The sequence below is a fragment of the Dermatophagoides farinae genome, chromosome 8 (assembly GCF_024713945.1).
Source record: "Dermatophagoides farinae isolate YC_2012a chromosome 8, ASM2471394v1, whole genome shotgun sequence".
NCBI classification, from domain to species: domain Eukaryota; kingdom Metazoa; phylum Arthropoda; class Arachnida; order Sarcoptiformes; family Pyroglyphidae; genus Dermatophagoides; species Dermatophagoides farinae.
This window is the reverse complement of record NC_134684.1, coordinates 2787260-2803279: the sequence shown is the minus strand read 5'-3', so window position 1 is coordinate 2803279 and position 16020 is coordinate 2787260. Positions and strand designations below refer to the sequence as shown.

General features: G+C 27.4%; 3 protein-coding genes across 3 annotated transcripts; 2 read left to right on the top strand and 1 right to left on the bottom strand.

The window, feature by feature from the left end:
• The first annotated feature begins 208 nt into the window (after positions 1 to 208).
• LOC124495700 (uncharacterized) lies at positions 209 to 1347 on the top strand. The gene is made up of 4 exons (XM_047059129.2): positions 209 to 382; positions 449 to 570; positions 635 to 879; positions 967 to 1347. Exons 1-4 carry the CDS (start codon positions 225 to 227, stop codon positions 1267 to 1269), a joined length of 828 nt encoding a protein of 275 aa, XP_046915085.1. The 5' UTR covers positions 209 to 224; the 3' UTR covers positions 1270 to 1347.
• A 1375-nt stretch (positions 1348 to 2722) lies between these two features.
• LOC124495965 (pancreatic triacylglycerol lipase) lies at positions 2723 to 5389 on the top strand. Its single transcript, XM_047059415.2, has 6 exons — positions 2723 to 2857; positions 2926 to 3107; positions 3273 to 3373; positions 3455 to 4533; positions 4596 to 4948; positions 5024 to 5389. Exons 3-6 carry the CDS (start codon positions 3292 to 3294, stop codon positions 5166 to 5168), a joined length of 1659 nt encoding a protein of 552 aa, XP_046915371.1. The 5' UTR covers positions 2723 to 2857; positions 2926 to 3107; positions 3273 to 3291; the 3' UTR covers positions 5169 to 5389.
• Positions 5390 to 11084: 5695 nt separating this feature from the next.
• LOC124495701 (uncharacterized) lies at positions 11085 to 15806 on the bottom strand. The gene is made up of 6 exons (XM_047059130.2): positions 15538 to 15806; positions 14247 to 14704; positions 13254 to 13353; positions 13009 to 13153; positions 12531 to 12894; positions 11085 to 12455 (listed from the first exon to the last, which is right to left on the bottom strand). The coding sequence occupies exons 2-6, from the start codon at positions 14599 to 14601 to the stop codon at positions 11164 to 11166; spliced, it is 2256 nt and encodes a 751-aa protein (XP_046915086.2). The 5' UTR covers positions 14602 to 14704; positions 15538 to 15806; the 3' UTR covers positions 11085 to 11163.
• Positions 15807 to 16020: the final 214 nt, after the last annotated feature.

Genomic DNA, 16020 nt, shown 5'->3' with positions numbered 1-16020 from the left:
GAGTTTCAATTAAACAAAAGGTTTATTTTTTTTCAAAGTAACAACTTAAAACACAAAAAAAATTGAGAGATTGATTGTCAATTCTTAAGAAAATACGAAATTGATAACGTCGAAAAAAAAGTGTTCAAACTATAAATATATAAGTAGCTAGTGATTTTTTTTCTCTTACTAATTTCAACAATAACAACAATCCCTAAAGATGAATATTGAAAGAAAAAAAAACAATGGTCGAATCTGATTTTTTTAGCATTTCCATCAATGATCATTCAACACCAACAAATTGTAATAAAACAATGAAAGTATATGAAATTTGGTTAGAAAAATACATTTGGCTCTGTCCATTGATCATTTGTATTCTGATCCCATTGATTGGCATAATACCGTATGTAATTTATTGAATTTGTAATGAAATTTTCATTAATTTTTTTCTTTCAATCAATTTCAACAGATTTGGATATAAATTATTTGTTGATAATGAATATCCACCATTACAATTAATCAGCGATATGGGCAGCATACCAGCTGTTGCTGCACATGTTTCACAATGTTTAGATTTGATTGCTTTTTTCAGTAAGAATTGATTGATATATGATGATTTTTCATCATTTTAACAAATGAATAATTTTATTAAAAGATTTTATCACCATTTGGATACGTTGTGAACATATTGAATATTATCGAAAACATTATTTCAACAATGTCGATGATCAAAATTTGGCTAAAAAATTGTATAGAAAAAATAGATATTTTTACATATCCGGATTATTATATTCATTAGGTTTGATTATAGTTGGAAATTTTCGTAATACAGAAAAACCAATGATACATTCGTTTGGTGTTATACTGAGCTTAATGATTATGGCCATGACATATTTTCAGGTAAGCAATCATTAAATATTAATCAATCAATTATATAGATTTAAATGATAATGTTCAATTCATCATTAATTATTTTACCTAATAAAGGTGCAAATTGTTGAAATTTTATATTCAATGAAAAAAATCGAAACCAAACCAATTACACTTACATATTGTTATTTTATCGTATCAATCAGTTGGTGGATTTGTTTCTTTTCATTGGGCATTTCTACATTACAACAAGATACAGTACTAAAATGGTTTGATAATGATTTACGTTTTAATTGGACATCAAATCGACCAGGTTATTATGCATATAGTGTGGCAAGTGTTTTAGAATTTTTTTGTATGAATTCCAGTACTTTGTTATATTTTTCCATTGCAAGACGTATTCGTTTATTTCAAAAATGATAAATCCAAATCTTGAGAAAGAAAAAATCTTATCCATTTCCTGTCTTTTTTTTATTATTATTATTTAGTAAAAATTTAGTGATTATGTATATACACACGCTTATAAAGCACGAATATCGTCAGATATATAATCATTAAAAAAAATTTTATGACAAAACATTTTGAATAATAATACTAAAAAAAAGCATAGTGTTGAATAATAAACATGGAAATAAAATGAAAAATAAATAACGTCGTGTCAATTCAACAACATTGATTAAGATGTGAAATTGTTGTTGTTTTTGTTTTCCTGGAACAAAAAATTTGAATTTTTAATTTCTATCAATTTTATTTCATTTCAACTATTCAACAAAAATTCAAGTACCAAATGTCCAAACATTTTTTTTTTTTTTTTGCACAAAAAAATTGTTTTGCATATATGATCACAATGATAATCTTCAAACGATTGATCAAATTAAAATGAGCCAGGTAAAATTTCCAACGAAAAAAAAAATAAAATAATCAATCATTCATCAAATTGAATGGTAAACATGGTCCATGGATGATACGGGTCAACGGCAAAGATATTTCGTTTTCAAATGTGTTTTTTAAAAAAAAAAAAAACAAAAGTCAAGGCAAAAAAGCCATTTTGTGAATTCTTCATTGAATTTTTTATTTTGTTCAAGTCAAAACAAAAAAAAAAAAAAATTTTTAATAATAATAAAAAAAAACAAAAACAAACGTATGTCCAGATATACTCAAATATAATGAATGAATGAATGGCACGAACATATATGAACACTAACACACACACACACAAATGTGAATGTGAGAAAGTAAATTTGTTAGACAACAACTGTTGATCAGGCTAATCACATCAGTCATCAATAATTTAATCGAATCAAATTTAATCAAACAAATAACGATAAATCACGATACGATCAGGTCAACAAACGAACAAAAAAAAAAACAAATACTCTATAAATTAGGTCGATGATCAATTTTTATTTATTTATTTTGTTTGGCCTGAATGAAATGAATAAAATTCCTTGAAAATTTTTGAATTTTTTTTTCACTTTTCATCGAAATTTTCAAATAAAATTGTCGAATGAATCATTCAATCAACATCAACATCAACATCATCATCAGTATCATTATTGTTGTTGTCGTTTGAAGATAAATGAGAAAAAAAATACATAAATCAATGATGAAATGAGAGAAAAACAAAACAAGAAAAACACGTAAAAAGTAACTTCCTGATATATAATATATATGAATAATATATCAACAGAAAATGTTTAAGTAATTTCGTGACTTTTAACTGTTGCCACATTTTTTCTAATTCACCGGATTATGGATGGTGAATTTCGTAATAACCATCATCATCATCATCATCATCATCATCATCATCATTTTGGTGAATTGGATTTACGATTGTCATCGATCAAAACATACAAATACTTGGATGTCAGTTCATATTTTTGTTATTATGGCGACTAGGAATTTGTCGAATTATCCAGATGAAGCGATTCAAATGTTTTTTTGTTGATTGACTTGAAATTTGAAACGGTTTTTTTTCGGTGGTAGCTTGACATTTAGTGGTTAGAATGTAGGTATAACTAATGTTTAACGTTGTTATAATGGATCCTGATTGCATTTAAATCTATATAAATATAGCAAATCTGAAAAAGATTTTTCACAATCAATTTTCTGTTCTGCAATCCTAGAAGAATTAAAATAAATTCAACAAAAAAAAATTTAAATTGTTTTCACAATCTACAAATTACCATCTTGAAGCTTCAAAATATTCAATATTCATCGTGAAGATTTACATATTCCATGTTAATGTTCATATTTCGGTAATGTTTTTATGATGATGAATTTTTTTAATGTTATTGTTTTGAAATTCTTCAGCTGTTGTTACATACATTGTGTATGTGTCTATTATAATTAATTAATTCGAATCGATTGATTTTTTTATTGATCCAACTTTTTTTTGTTGTTTTATAATAATTGTACTATAGTTAACGAATTGGATTAAAAATGTATAAATCATTCACTTGTATTTCATCTATAATCTTCATTATTTCCATAACATATATTGAATGCAATGGTCAAAATAAAGGTATAATTTTTTTTATTTAAAAATCATCATTAATTGTATACGATGTTGAATTCAATTTTTTTTTGAAAATTCAAATCATAGATGAAGTTTGTTATGGTGAATTTGGTTGTTTTAAAAAAGCTCAATTGAGCATGGACATTAAAGCGGAAAATGTATTTGGTCACTATCCTGATACTCCCGAAAAAATTAATGCAAAATTCCATGTATTTTCCTGTCATGATCGTTATAATCCAACTATTTTGCCTTATAACGTAACTGAAAAAGATTTTCATAATTTGAACTATGATCCAAAAAAACGCACAATATTTATAATACATGGTTATGTTGATTATTATACTCAATTCAAGTGGATGGGAGATTTAAAAGATCTTATTCTACGAGCAAAGCCATGTTCATTGAATGTTATAGTTGTCGATTGGCGTGGTGGTTCAATGAATGTCGACTATTTACAGTCATCATCCAATACCAGATTGGTTGGCGCTATGATTGCAAAATTTATTGAAAAAATGAACAATGTTTACAAGACAGACAATGATCATTATACAATTATGGGACATAGTTTAGGAGGACAAATTAGTGGTTTTACTGGCAAACATTTACGTAATCCGAAAGCACGATTGATACTTGGTCTTGATCCTGCTGGTCCAGCATTCAATGATGTTAGCGAAGACGGTCGTCTAGTTCCGGATGATGCAAAATTAGTTGTATCTATCCATACAAATGGTGGTAAGAACGTACTCGATGGCTTCGGCACACTAAACCCGTCTGGTCATTACAATTTTTTTCCCAATGGGGGTGAAACACAGCCCGGTTGTAATCCCGTTTCTGGAATTGCTGCACCATTGACAAAAGGTGCATATGAAGGATTTCAGATGACAGTAGCTTGCTCGCATCTATTCGTCGCTTATAAGTTGATGAAATATGATGAATCGAAAGATGATGATTTCGAATCAATGGGTTATCGCTGCAAAAACTATGAAGCATTTAAAGCTGGTCATTGTGGCAATTGTCGTGAAGGTTCAGATGATTGTAAACCCTTTGGTAGATGGTTTGATTGGTGGCAAACACAAAGTTTATCAAAAGAATGGCGTGAACCGATCATCTATTATATCGATACGCAGAAAGACCAACCTTTATCATATTTTTTCTATCAGATCAAGGTATAGTTTCGATATTTAGATTATCCTTGGTGTTGAATTAATTATTAATTTTTAAAAATAAGCTTCGAACCGGAAGTCCCTTTCCTACTTTTGATGGTCGATTATCCATGAACATTACTGGTAGTCTACGAAACGATTTCAGCGAAAATATTCTAATGGATAGAAAATTTGAACCAAACAAAGAATACACCTATTTATATAAATCTAGAAAATCGCTTGGTCGTATCGAATCAGCATATGTAACATTGACAAATAAGGTGTTACCGAAAGTTGTTGCAGTTAGTATGGATAAAGCTATCACCGCGATTCCTGAGTTAAATAGTGAAGTGACCAGTGCTGATCTCCCCAGTTTAATCAAAAGTCGAATTATTGTCGAAGAGATACAATTCAACTACTTGAATGGCTATTCTGAAAGGTTTGTTTTATTTATTTATTTGATTGGTAATAAGAATTTGTTTTTTTTTAATTTTAAAATGAAAAAAATCAATAGTAAACGCCATTCACTGTCATCAGTGTTGAGAAGCCGAAATGGACCCGTGCAAGTAACAAACAAAGATGTCACACATTTCCCCAAATTGAAATCATTTAACAATATAGAAATTAAACTAATCATAAATGAAACACATGTGGGATGATGATCGAAGATAATCACCCTCGAAGCACAATGTTTGGTTAACATTGAAAAATTTAACTAATAGATTTTTGAATAGGATTTTTAAAAGTAATTTAGAAAAAAGTCTAAGATTTTATTCGTTAAAATTTATGTTCACGAATTGGATATAGCCATTTTAATCGTTCATTTTTATTCAATCCATTCATAATCAAGAAATGAATAAAAGTGATAATCAAAAAAAAACTGTCCAAGAGATTGTCACTAAATTATTCACACCTTTTTTTAATGTATCACTCAATTCAAATTATTTTGATTGTCATCATCTAATACCAGATTGGTTGATGCATGATTAACATTTGGTTTTGATCCAGCTGGTCCAGCATTTCATGATGTTTATGTGAAATTATATTTGGCCAGTTTACTATGGAAGAAATTCTTTATTATGAATTTCGTTTTAAAAAAAATCGTCATAACGTCATCATGTGATTATCAGATAGATGTATTGTGTTTGTATGTGTGTATGATAAATAAGAAATAAAATGAAATGGAAATCAGGAACCAAGAAAGAAGAAAATTCGTCAAACACGTTTTTTTCGATTTAGCGGTTTTTGTTTTGTTTTGTTTGTTTTTAATTATCAATTTCCAATGTTTAATGATTTTGCCAGTCCATAATAGCCAAAGTATATATGAAGAAGAATTTGATTACAATGTTCATTTGGTGGAAATCTTAATCTTTGAATGTTGCAAACAAAATGATTGACGAAAAAATTTTTTTTTTCACCATGTGACACTTGAATTGATGATGATATCCATCATAAATCAGATTGTCAAAATTCGTGTGGCCATGTTTATCGTATCGTATCGTTCATTCATTGAAATTGAAATCGATTTTTTTCCTGTTTGTTTTAATTCACTTTTAAATGTGGTTTTTTCTTTCGTTTGTTTTTTTTCCATCCATGATTAAATATTCAAAACATCATCACAACACACACACACACACACACACACATATGGAAACCGAACAAAATAGATCGATGCGGATGCGAATAATTTGATATGCATTGGGGCATTAGCGCAGCATGTCATTAGGCGTAAAATGAATGAAATAAAAAAAAAAAATTAAGTAAAGAAAATGTTGAATAGAAAATGAAAAATATGAAATGTAATGAAAATTGAATTCAATAGAAAAAAAAAACACATGTTGGAATCAATACAAATCACACAGTGATAATGGCAATTATAATTACCAATGGCCTATTCAATCATCATCGTGATCTAATCGTAAATTTGCTCAAATTGCATTTTTTTTTGTTGTTTTGGCCATTGCCAGAATGAATTAATTAATTATCATCATAATCATTATCGTTGTATGAAATCTACGATAATCATCTATTTGGATAATCCATATATGAATAAATCATGATTGGATGAATAATCAAATAGAAATCAATTTATAGCTAATATTTAATGGTGGAATCCTTTTTCTAGCTAGGAAAAAAAATGACATCCAAAATGATGATGAAAGACCATTTAATTTTGTTTTTTTTTCATTCCAACTGATGAGCAATCATTTTATTGTAATACGAATATGAATAAGATTCAATTGAAAATTAATTAATCTTTTTTTGATGATTTTATGGACACTATTATCACCTTGAAACAGACAAATAATCCATGTAATGAGCTGAGAAAAAAAATGAAATCTAATCTAACACAAGATCCTGATATTACAAATTTAACAGATAATAATTTTCAATAATATCCAAAATGAATCGGAAATCATATTGATTGATAAGAAAAAAAAATGTCGTTGTCACTGTTTTTATTTTACATGATATTTGTACATCATTTTGAAGGTCATGAAAAATGGAAATGGAAATGAGAAAAAAAAACAGGATATCTTTATGTAATAATCAAAACAAAGAAGGAAAAAAAATGAAAATCCAGTCTCATTAATAACATATCAATATCATTATCATGATCATCATGATCATCATCGTCTGAATGATAATCATCCTTGTTTAAAAATTTTGTCTTTTTTTTCCACCGATATAACGATGTTCATTCAGGTTAACAAATGTCACCACAACAAATCATGAACATACACACACACACACACACACACACATACAGTTAACAGAAGCTCATCGTTGTCTATTATATATAATACTTATTACTCATCATCATCATCATCATCATAACCATCATCATGATCGTGGTCGTTAACCATCTGAATGATGATCTTCATAATAAAGATGATGATGATGGCTACGGATGACCTTATCATCATCATCATCAGAAACTCGTTTTATTTGCATCTAAAATGTCTCAGTATCATCATCATCGTCATCATGTTGTTTATCATTTACATATTGAAAAATTGTTTTTTTTCCAAGAAAAAAAAAACAATAAATAATGATGATGATGACGATGATGGTTTTGAAAGTTCTGTTTTAAATTTATCAACAATAATTTCCAGTAATCATTTGTAATCATAAAGTAGTCACAAATATGAAAAATGATGATTTTAGAAACATTTGACTTGTTGTTCAAATTGAATTAAATGTACATGATGATGATTGTCTCCACACACACACACACACACAAAAAAAAATTGTTGAGCATCAATTTTGTTTTGTGGATACATACGAAAAATGACCAAAATAATTGTGATTAGCTAATAATTGAATTGATATTAATTTCATCTACCATTAAGTATTATTATCTATGGCCAATCAAGTTACGATTTAAATCTTTATCATTGATATTGAGTAATTTTTATTTCCCTTTTGACCATACAATTGATCATTTTTTTTTTTTTTTTTTTTTTTGATAGTCACCAAAATCAGAAAAGAGATGAGTACAAAAAAAAACAAAAATTAATTGAAAATGGAAGTAAAATGCTGTCTGTCGTTTCAAAAAAAAAATCGGTTTTTTTTCTCAGCACCATAAAAATCAAAATAAAGACCAAAAATTTTCAAAGGAAATGAAAAAAAAAATTGTTTTTCATCTGAATCTTCTACAAAACTAGCCACAATTGTATATGTTCCAAAATAAAATCTAAATTGATTTAATTCTGAATGAAATCACTTTGTAGATTGATATATCCATTCAGTTCATTCAATCATAAAAAAATGGATCATTTCAATAGCCTCAACTTAAGCATTGATGATGATGATGATCATATTTATCCATCCGTATACAATAGTTTTTACTTGTTTACCCGTTTCTGTATTGCCATATTTATTTCACATCTATTATGATGATGATGCCATCATCATCATCATCTTCAAAATAAAAAATAAAAATCATATTGGGCCATAATAATAATGGCTGCTGCAATGAACTGAATTTTTTTTTCTTTATTTTGGAACCTGTTTGACCTACAAATAAGTTGATGATCCAAGCTACAAGCTGACATATCTCCCCATGTGTGTGTGTGTGTGTGTGTTCATTCATACATCGTGCATACACGTTTCATTATTATGATAGAAAACAAACAAGAAATCAGAAAAAAAATGAAAAAAATGAAAAAAAAACGAATACGAACCATATGAGAGCCGGCAGCTCATCTTATATTTTGTATTTCGAAATTCAATTCAATACTGTTGTCGCATATATAACTCCTAAACAGATTTCTTATGAGTATTTTGGAAAATTTTACAAGTTAAAAATGATGTGAAATTGCATAGATTTTCACACGAAAAAAAAAATTCAAATTGTCAAAATCATTACACCTGACTATATGATAATAGTGATAAAGACCTCGAAGATTGATTTTCAACTACTACTTTTATCCTATATATAAACAACTTGAAAGAAAATTAGCTCCAAACATTAAATGACCAGAACTGTCTTAATCATAATCATTATTATCATCATCATCATCATCAAATCAATTTTTTCAATCAGATCAAAATAAAATTTTGTTATGGGAAAATAAGAAACAATGTTTCACATTGAAAATGGTCGATGATTGGCGACAATAAATGATGATGATGATAATAATTGACATTATGCAAATTGGCAACATTTTCTTTTCATTGTTATACATCATTGACTTTGAAAATTTTCACATGATTACAACAACAACAAAAACATTAACAACAATAAAAACCATGAATACATCAAAAACAACTTCATTTTTCACTTCAATGTCGGATAGTATTCATTTTGGACAAAATGATCGTTTTTCGAGTTAATTTGAAGCAGACAAAGATTTTTTTTCTCTCTCTCTCTCTCTCTCTCTCTCTCTCACTCTTCATGTAGATCATCACCATCATCATCGATTCAATTCAAGACAATTAGAATCAAAAAAAAAGAAGAAAAATTCTTCAATTTAAAAATATTTTCGAACAAAAAAAAACAGAAAAATCATATTTTACAATTGGAAAATAATTATAGGATTTATGGAATGATAAAAGGCCGGAAAAAAACATTCAAATTCACATTCCATTTAAAAACAATGGAAAAAAATAATGGAAAAAAAATCGCTTGCCCGTATCACACATCATCCATCATCAGGCCAAATATTGAAAAAAAAATCACCACAAATGTACACTATTCATTCGCGGTGACCTTGTCTTATTCGATGGCAAGCGTTTGTCTGTTTGTTTGTTTGCACGTGTTTTTTTTCTTATTCATCCATTTAGATCAATTTTAGTAGCATCATATTTTGCCAATTTTTTTCATCTTAAAAGCATCAAAATAAATTATAAATAAAAAAAAATATTAATTGATTAATATGGTGATGGTTCAAGATGATTTTAAATTTTTTTTTTTTGGATTTGTTTTGAAACAAAAAAAAATTAAAATTTTTTTATTTACTACTGATGTTCAATGATGACGATTTGATCATGTTTCATATGGAGGCTGGATTTGGCTCTTAAATCATTGTATATCTCTGTTTTTGTCTTCTTCCATTCACCATGATTGTTTGAGCTACAATTGACTTTTTGAATCTTAAAATCGATACCATCAAATAATATAGGAAAACGTGCCTAAATTCAAATGTTTGAAACAGCAACAACAACAACAACAAATGATGCCCCCGAAATTGTTAAAGATGATTTGTCAAAAATGAATTCATATATGTAAACTGAATCAACAATGATCAAACATTGAAAGCATTGTTGTTGTTTTTTTTTTTTTTTTTTTGATTCATATTAATAATAATAATGTTAATGGTAAGAAACAACAAAGATAAAAATCATAATAATAATAACAAAATAACAACAGTAAAAAAAAAATATCAATGTGAAATGTGAAACATAATAATAGTAGAAAAAATAATTTATCCAATGTGATCATCTTGTTTGAAATTCTGAATCAAATTTTGTTGTTTGAAAATTATAAAAATTTTGGATGCTGCTGCTGCTGTATGTGTGTGTGTGGATGTGGATGTGTTCATTTTCCATTTTGAAACTTGAACCACGATTTGTCCCGAACAGGAATCAACTACCACCAACACAAACACAGTGTAGACATACAATATACAATATGTCGATTCCACAATTGTTGTAGGATGCATCATATGGCACATCATGAACATTTTATGACTATAGTGAATAAGACATTGATTGGCATCAGACAGATGTATGGATTTTTCAATTGTTGATCTGGCCTTTCTTATTCATATATTATGTATGTTTGTATATGTTTATGTGTATGTGTGAATATTATATAGAAAAAAAACAATCACTGACATTGTATGATTGTTTAGGTGATCAGGAAATTTTATATGTTGTTTAGAGATCAATTTTTGAGTAAAACAAAAAAAAAATGACAGTGTGAAAAAAAAGGTGATGTGAATATATAAGTTTCTTAGTTTATATTAAATGTCATATGATTCATGCATACAACAACAACAGGATGACAAGATTTACAATCGATTGTGAAACCCGTTGATTTATAAATGAAGATGATGATGAAAAAACAATAGAAAAAAACGATTGGAAATTCAATGAAAAATTGTGGATGATTTTTTTTTTGGGGGGGGGGAGGATTCTGTTCATTCGTTAAACAGATGTTTCAAGATTCAATGATGTTGTCGATATTTTGATAAAACAATTGGAAATTATCTTCGAATAGCCTTGATCATATCGATGAAATAATAAGGAATTATCATCATCATCATCATCGTTATTATTAATATTAATATTTGTTGCTTGTTTACCATTATTTGGACGATGATAACAATTATTATTCAATGTTATAATCCTATTATGATAATTATTCTGTTGAAAATGTTGATCATCATCATCATCATCATCATTATCATTATCATTATTATGATAACAATGAAATTTTTTTAAATGATTCAAGGGAAATTCATTACATCCAACAACAGTTGTCAATTTTTTTCCATTATCATCATTATGATTATTGAGGATATTGTTATTTGTTTGAACATTTTCTGTTACAAAAGTTTTTGTTTTCTGATTACAATTTACATCATTTTTATTAATAATGTTGAACTTTTTATGAATGTTCCCATAGTTATTTGATTGTTGTTGTGTACATACATTTTTGGTGATTGTCGTTATTGCTGATGATAATGGTTTTGATGATGATGATGATGATGAATGATTGAACAATGCTGATGATGATGATGATGATGTTGCTGATGAAGAAGATGATGATGAAAGACCATCACCAACATTACTGATTGTCAATGGTAATGAATTGGTCATTCTCAGTGTTGGATATGTTGTTGTTTCATTCATTGCTGTTGGCGATGTTAAAACGGTGCCACAATCCAAATTAATCATCTGATGATCAAAATTATGAATTGATTCAGACACTATATTCGATACCGGTTGACTATCATTAGTTTGGTTTGAAATGGCCATCTTTTTTGGTGATAACAACATTGTATTTTCATAAGTTTTTTGGCTATTTTGATTCTGATTATTCTTATTATCATCATTATTCTTTTTCGTAATTCCCAATGTTGGTGATAATTTCAAAAAATTAGAAATATTCGGTGATGTTTGCAGTTTATATGATGAATTATTCAATTCAAATGTTGTTGGCGTCGGTGGTTGATTCAATGTATTGCTAGCTGTAGCTAAACGTGAATGATATGAATTTTTTCCATTACAATTGATCGTAAATTTTGTACCATTTTTATGTTGATAATTCATATTGAATTGATTTAGATTTTCATTTCTTGAACAATTTTTCGTTATAGTTTTCCGTAGATAGGTACGAAATTTTGGATTGAAGAAAAAATAAAGTATTGGATTTATACAGGAATTTGTTGCTCCTAGCCATTGTGCCAATGGTGTTAAGCCAATTATAATAAGTCCTTTATTTGTTAATTTTGAAACAAACAGATTTGATATTGAACAATAAAATGAATGATATATAGAATGAATCATACCTTTGAATGAATTTTCATCAATTTGTGTGAATTTAATAAAACAAAAAATAACATATAATGGTAGCCAACTGAGTACAAATACGGATACAATTGTGATCAACATTTTAAGCACTTTAAGCCTGGATTTTTCCACAATACGACTATTCATTTTATTGATACTTGAATGTTCATCATTCATTATAGCATTTGTTTGGCCATCACCATTACTAATGATCAATGGTAATTGACGTCGAGAAATTTTTACATATAATAATAAATAGAAAAAGATTGTAACGGATACAGGTAATAAATATTGCAGACCAAAATTAATGAATATAAAATAAAAATTTGAAATCCATTCTTCAGGCCAATTTTCATGACACATCTATAAAAATCAGGAAAAATAAATAAACAAAAAAAAATTATAGAACGATGCTGCCATCTATTGTATCAAATTCATTCAAATCAATTGAATTTTTTTTTATCTCATCACACTTACCACTTGATTATCGACGGTATAAACATCGAAAAATATTAACCACGGACTTGACAATGAAAAGCTGAATAGCCATATGAATACGATAACATATCGGCGAACTAATGGGCTGAATCCATTATTAAATGGATAATAAATTCCATAGAAACTGTCAAAATCGATTTGTAGAAAAAAAAATAATGAAAAGAAAAATCAATATTGCGATTTTATAATAATCAATTTTTATCGATATAAAAAAATAAAAATACCGATCGATCGAAATGGCAACCAAAGTATATATGGATGCAGTGACGGCAACACCTTGAAGAAATGGAACGGCTTTACATACAAGACGTCCTAGAATCCAGGCTAAAAAAAAGAAAAATTCAAAATTTGATTTTTAATTAATGTTCAACGTAAAAATTGTTTATTATTACAAATGATAAAGACAACATTGAAAATTGTTCAAAATTATCAATTTTTGTTAAAACATTGTCGTCCATTAGTGAATGATGGTGACAATCTGTTAACTCAATATCATCTTCGATATGATGAAAATGTAAAAAAACCCGTAGCGCCCATGTGAACTAGCATAAATACTGATTAGTTAATAACATATTGGCATATGGCAAACAAAATTTGTCAACAAATATTTTTTGAACGAAAAAAAACGTCCATTTGTCAAAAAAAAAATTGTTTACAACAAAATTTTTAATGCTTGGTCGTTTTACTTGCTAATGATTTCATCATTAATGTCAACATCATTTTCAATCATTCATTCATTTGGAATTAATTTTTTCTATGCGTAGGACTTGGAATTGGTTGATATTTTTTTTTTATTCTTACAAATACATTTTAGCTATAAAAACTTCTTGGGAAAAAAAAAGAATCGAATGAGAAAATTTTTTACTAGTAATTTTTTCATTTTATTTTCTATCTCATTTATCAGTTTTATCGATTATTTTGTTGAACTACAAGAAATTCACAAATTCAATCAATTTATATAATGATGAATTGTTTTCGTTCGATGATTATAATAAAATTCATTCATCAGATTCCGGTTGTTTGTTTTTATTCGTTTTTCCATTAACCTTTCAATGATTTTCAAATCAATTACCAAAATATTCATTGAATAACGTCAATATTTGACAATAAATCAAATCAATAAAATTATCAAAACATTGTTAAAAATCAATTATCATTGAAAATAAAAATAGCCAATAAATCAATGATAAACAATAACAACTAAAAAAAAAACTTACTTGTCAATATATTGCCAAGCAGATTTGGTATTAAACAAAATAAAATGACCAACAAATCGGCCAATGCCAAATTACAGATGAAATAATTGAATACATTATTATTATTGTTGGCCATCATTTGATTTGAATTCGGTGTATTATGACGCATCATATTGATTACCAATAGTACAGCACTATTGCCAATTAATCCCATTATAAATACAATTGAATAGGCAATACAAAGTACAATGGTCCAAATCAATGAATAACGCCATTGTGGTTCTGTGGCCTGATTATTATCATGATTATAAATTAAAGGTGATTCCAATATTTCAACAATTTCTGATGCTGTTGTCATAGATGATGATGATTCCATTGTAGCAGCTAATGATGAATTAATGTCTCAATAAATTACATTGGATTTAGATTAATATTTTTTTTGTGAAATCAATGTAATAAGTTTCATTTCCGTTAATTAGCTTTGATGGCCATTGAAATAATAAATTATATCAAAGGTCAATGATATGATTGTTCAATTTTCGATTGACCATGTAAAAAAAATTTTAAAAAAAAAGAATTGATTAGAATTCAATACAAAGTTATTGATAATCAAATTGAATAATATTTTGATTGACGATGGACATTGGCCTATTATTAACTGAACATAAATGCCAAATTTTTTTTTCGGTTTCCGTTTTCAATTTATTTAAAAAAAAAAATTTTTCTCTACATTATCTTTAACATTGAAATATTGATGGACAATTTTTGGTCACCATGATGATATCATGATTGTATACGGAGATGCAAAAAAAAAAATAATAAAATACTTAAAAGGGAGCCATATAGATTGTAAAAAATGGTCAAGGATCTTTCTTTTTTTACGTTGTCAAGTCAAATATGTTATGTCCAAGATCAAGATAAAATTGTCACAACGTAATAACATGCCCACACACAATTATTAGCATCACATTTTTCTCTTAATTAGTTATGATGACTCAAGAATGTATGAATCATACATAAAACAAGATTTGCATTGTTTTGTAAAGCATAAAATGTACAATGTTTTGCCTACTTCTTGTACTATTTTATCCATTGATGTTTTTTTTGTTGTTTTTTCTTTGATGATGAATGAAACGAATAGATGGAAAGAATAAAAATAACGATAATTGGTTTATATTTTCAAAAATAGTAGTCCAAAATTACATAATGTACATAGATAAAAGAGGCAACAAAATAATAATAGCAAGATAAAAAAAAATACATGAAATCAAAAAGAACAGAATCAATCAATCAATCAATCAATAGGACTTACAATATATATTCTTTACTGTCGTGATTCTGGATCGGAATTGTTGCTTCATAACAAATATATCTACACCATGGTGATCAGCGATGATTATGATTAATCGAATTAGAGAATGTTCTGTATTTATATGCAACCAAAAATGTCTTTTTTTTCTGGGCCAAATATCATTAATTCATCTTTTTCTTCATACTCCATTTACTTTGTTGATTTGATGTAAACAACAACAACAACTAAAAAAAAAAAAAAATAAATTCTCCCAAGAGAAATAAATGATGTCAATGGCAATTTGTATCATTTCTTCCTACACTGCTGACACAAAAACCGATATTTGTTTGAATTTTTTTTTTTGTTCACACTTTTTTTTCTTGTTGATTGATGTGTATTCGTTGTTGATAATGTGAAAAATATTTATTTTTTATTGAAAAAAAATAAGTGAAAAAATCTATCAACATCAATGAATGATGATTTTTCAATTCAATATCATGAATG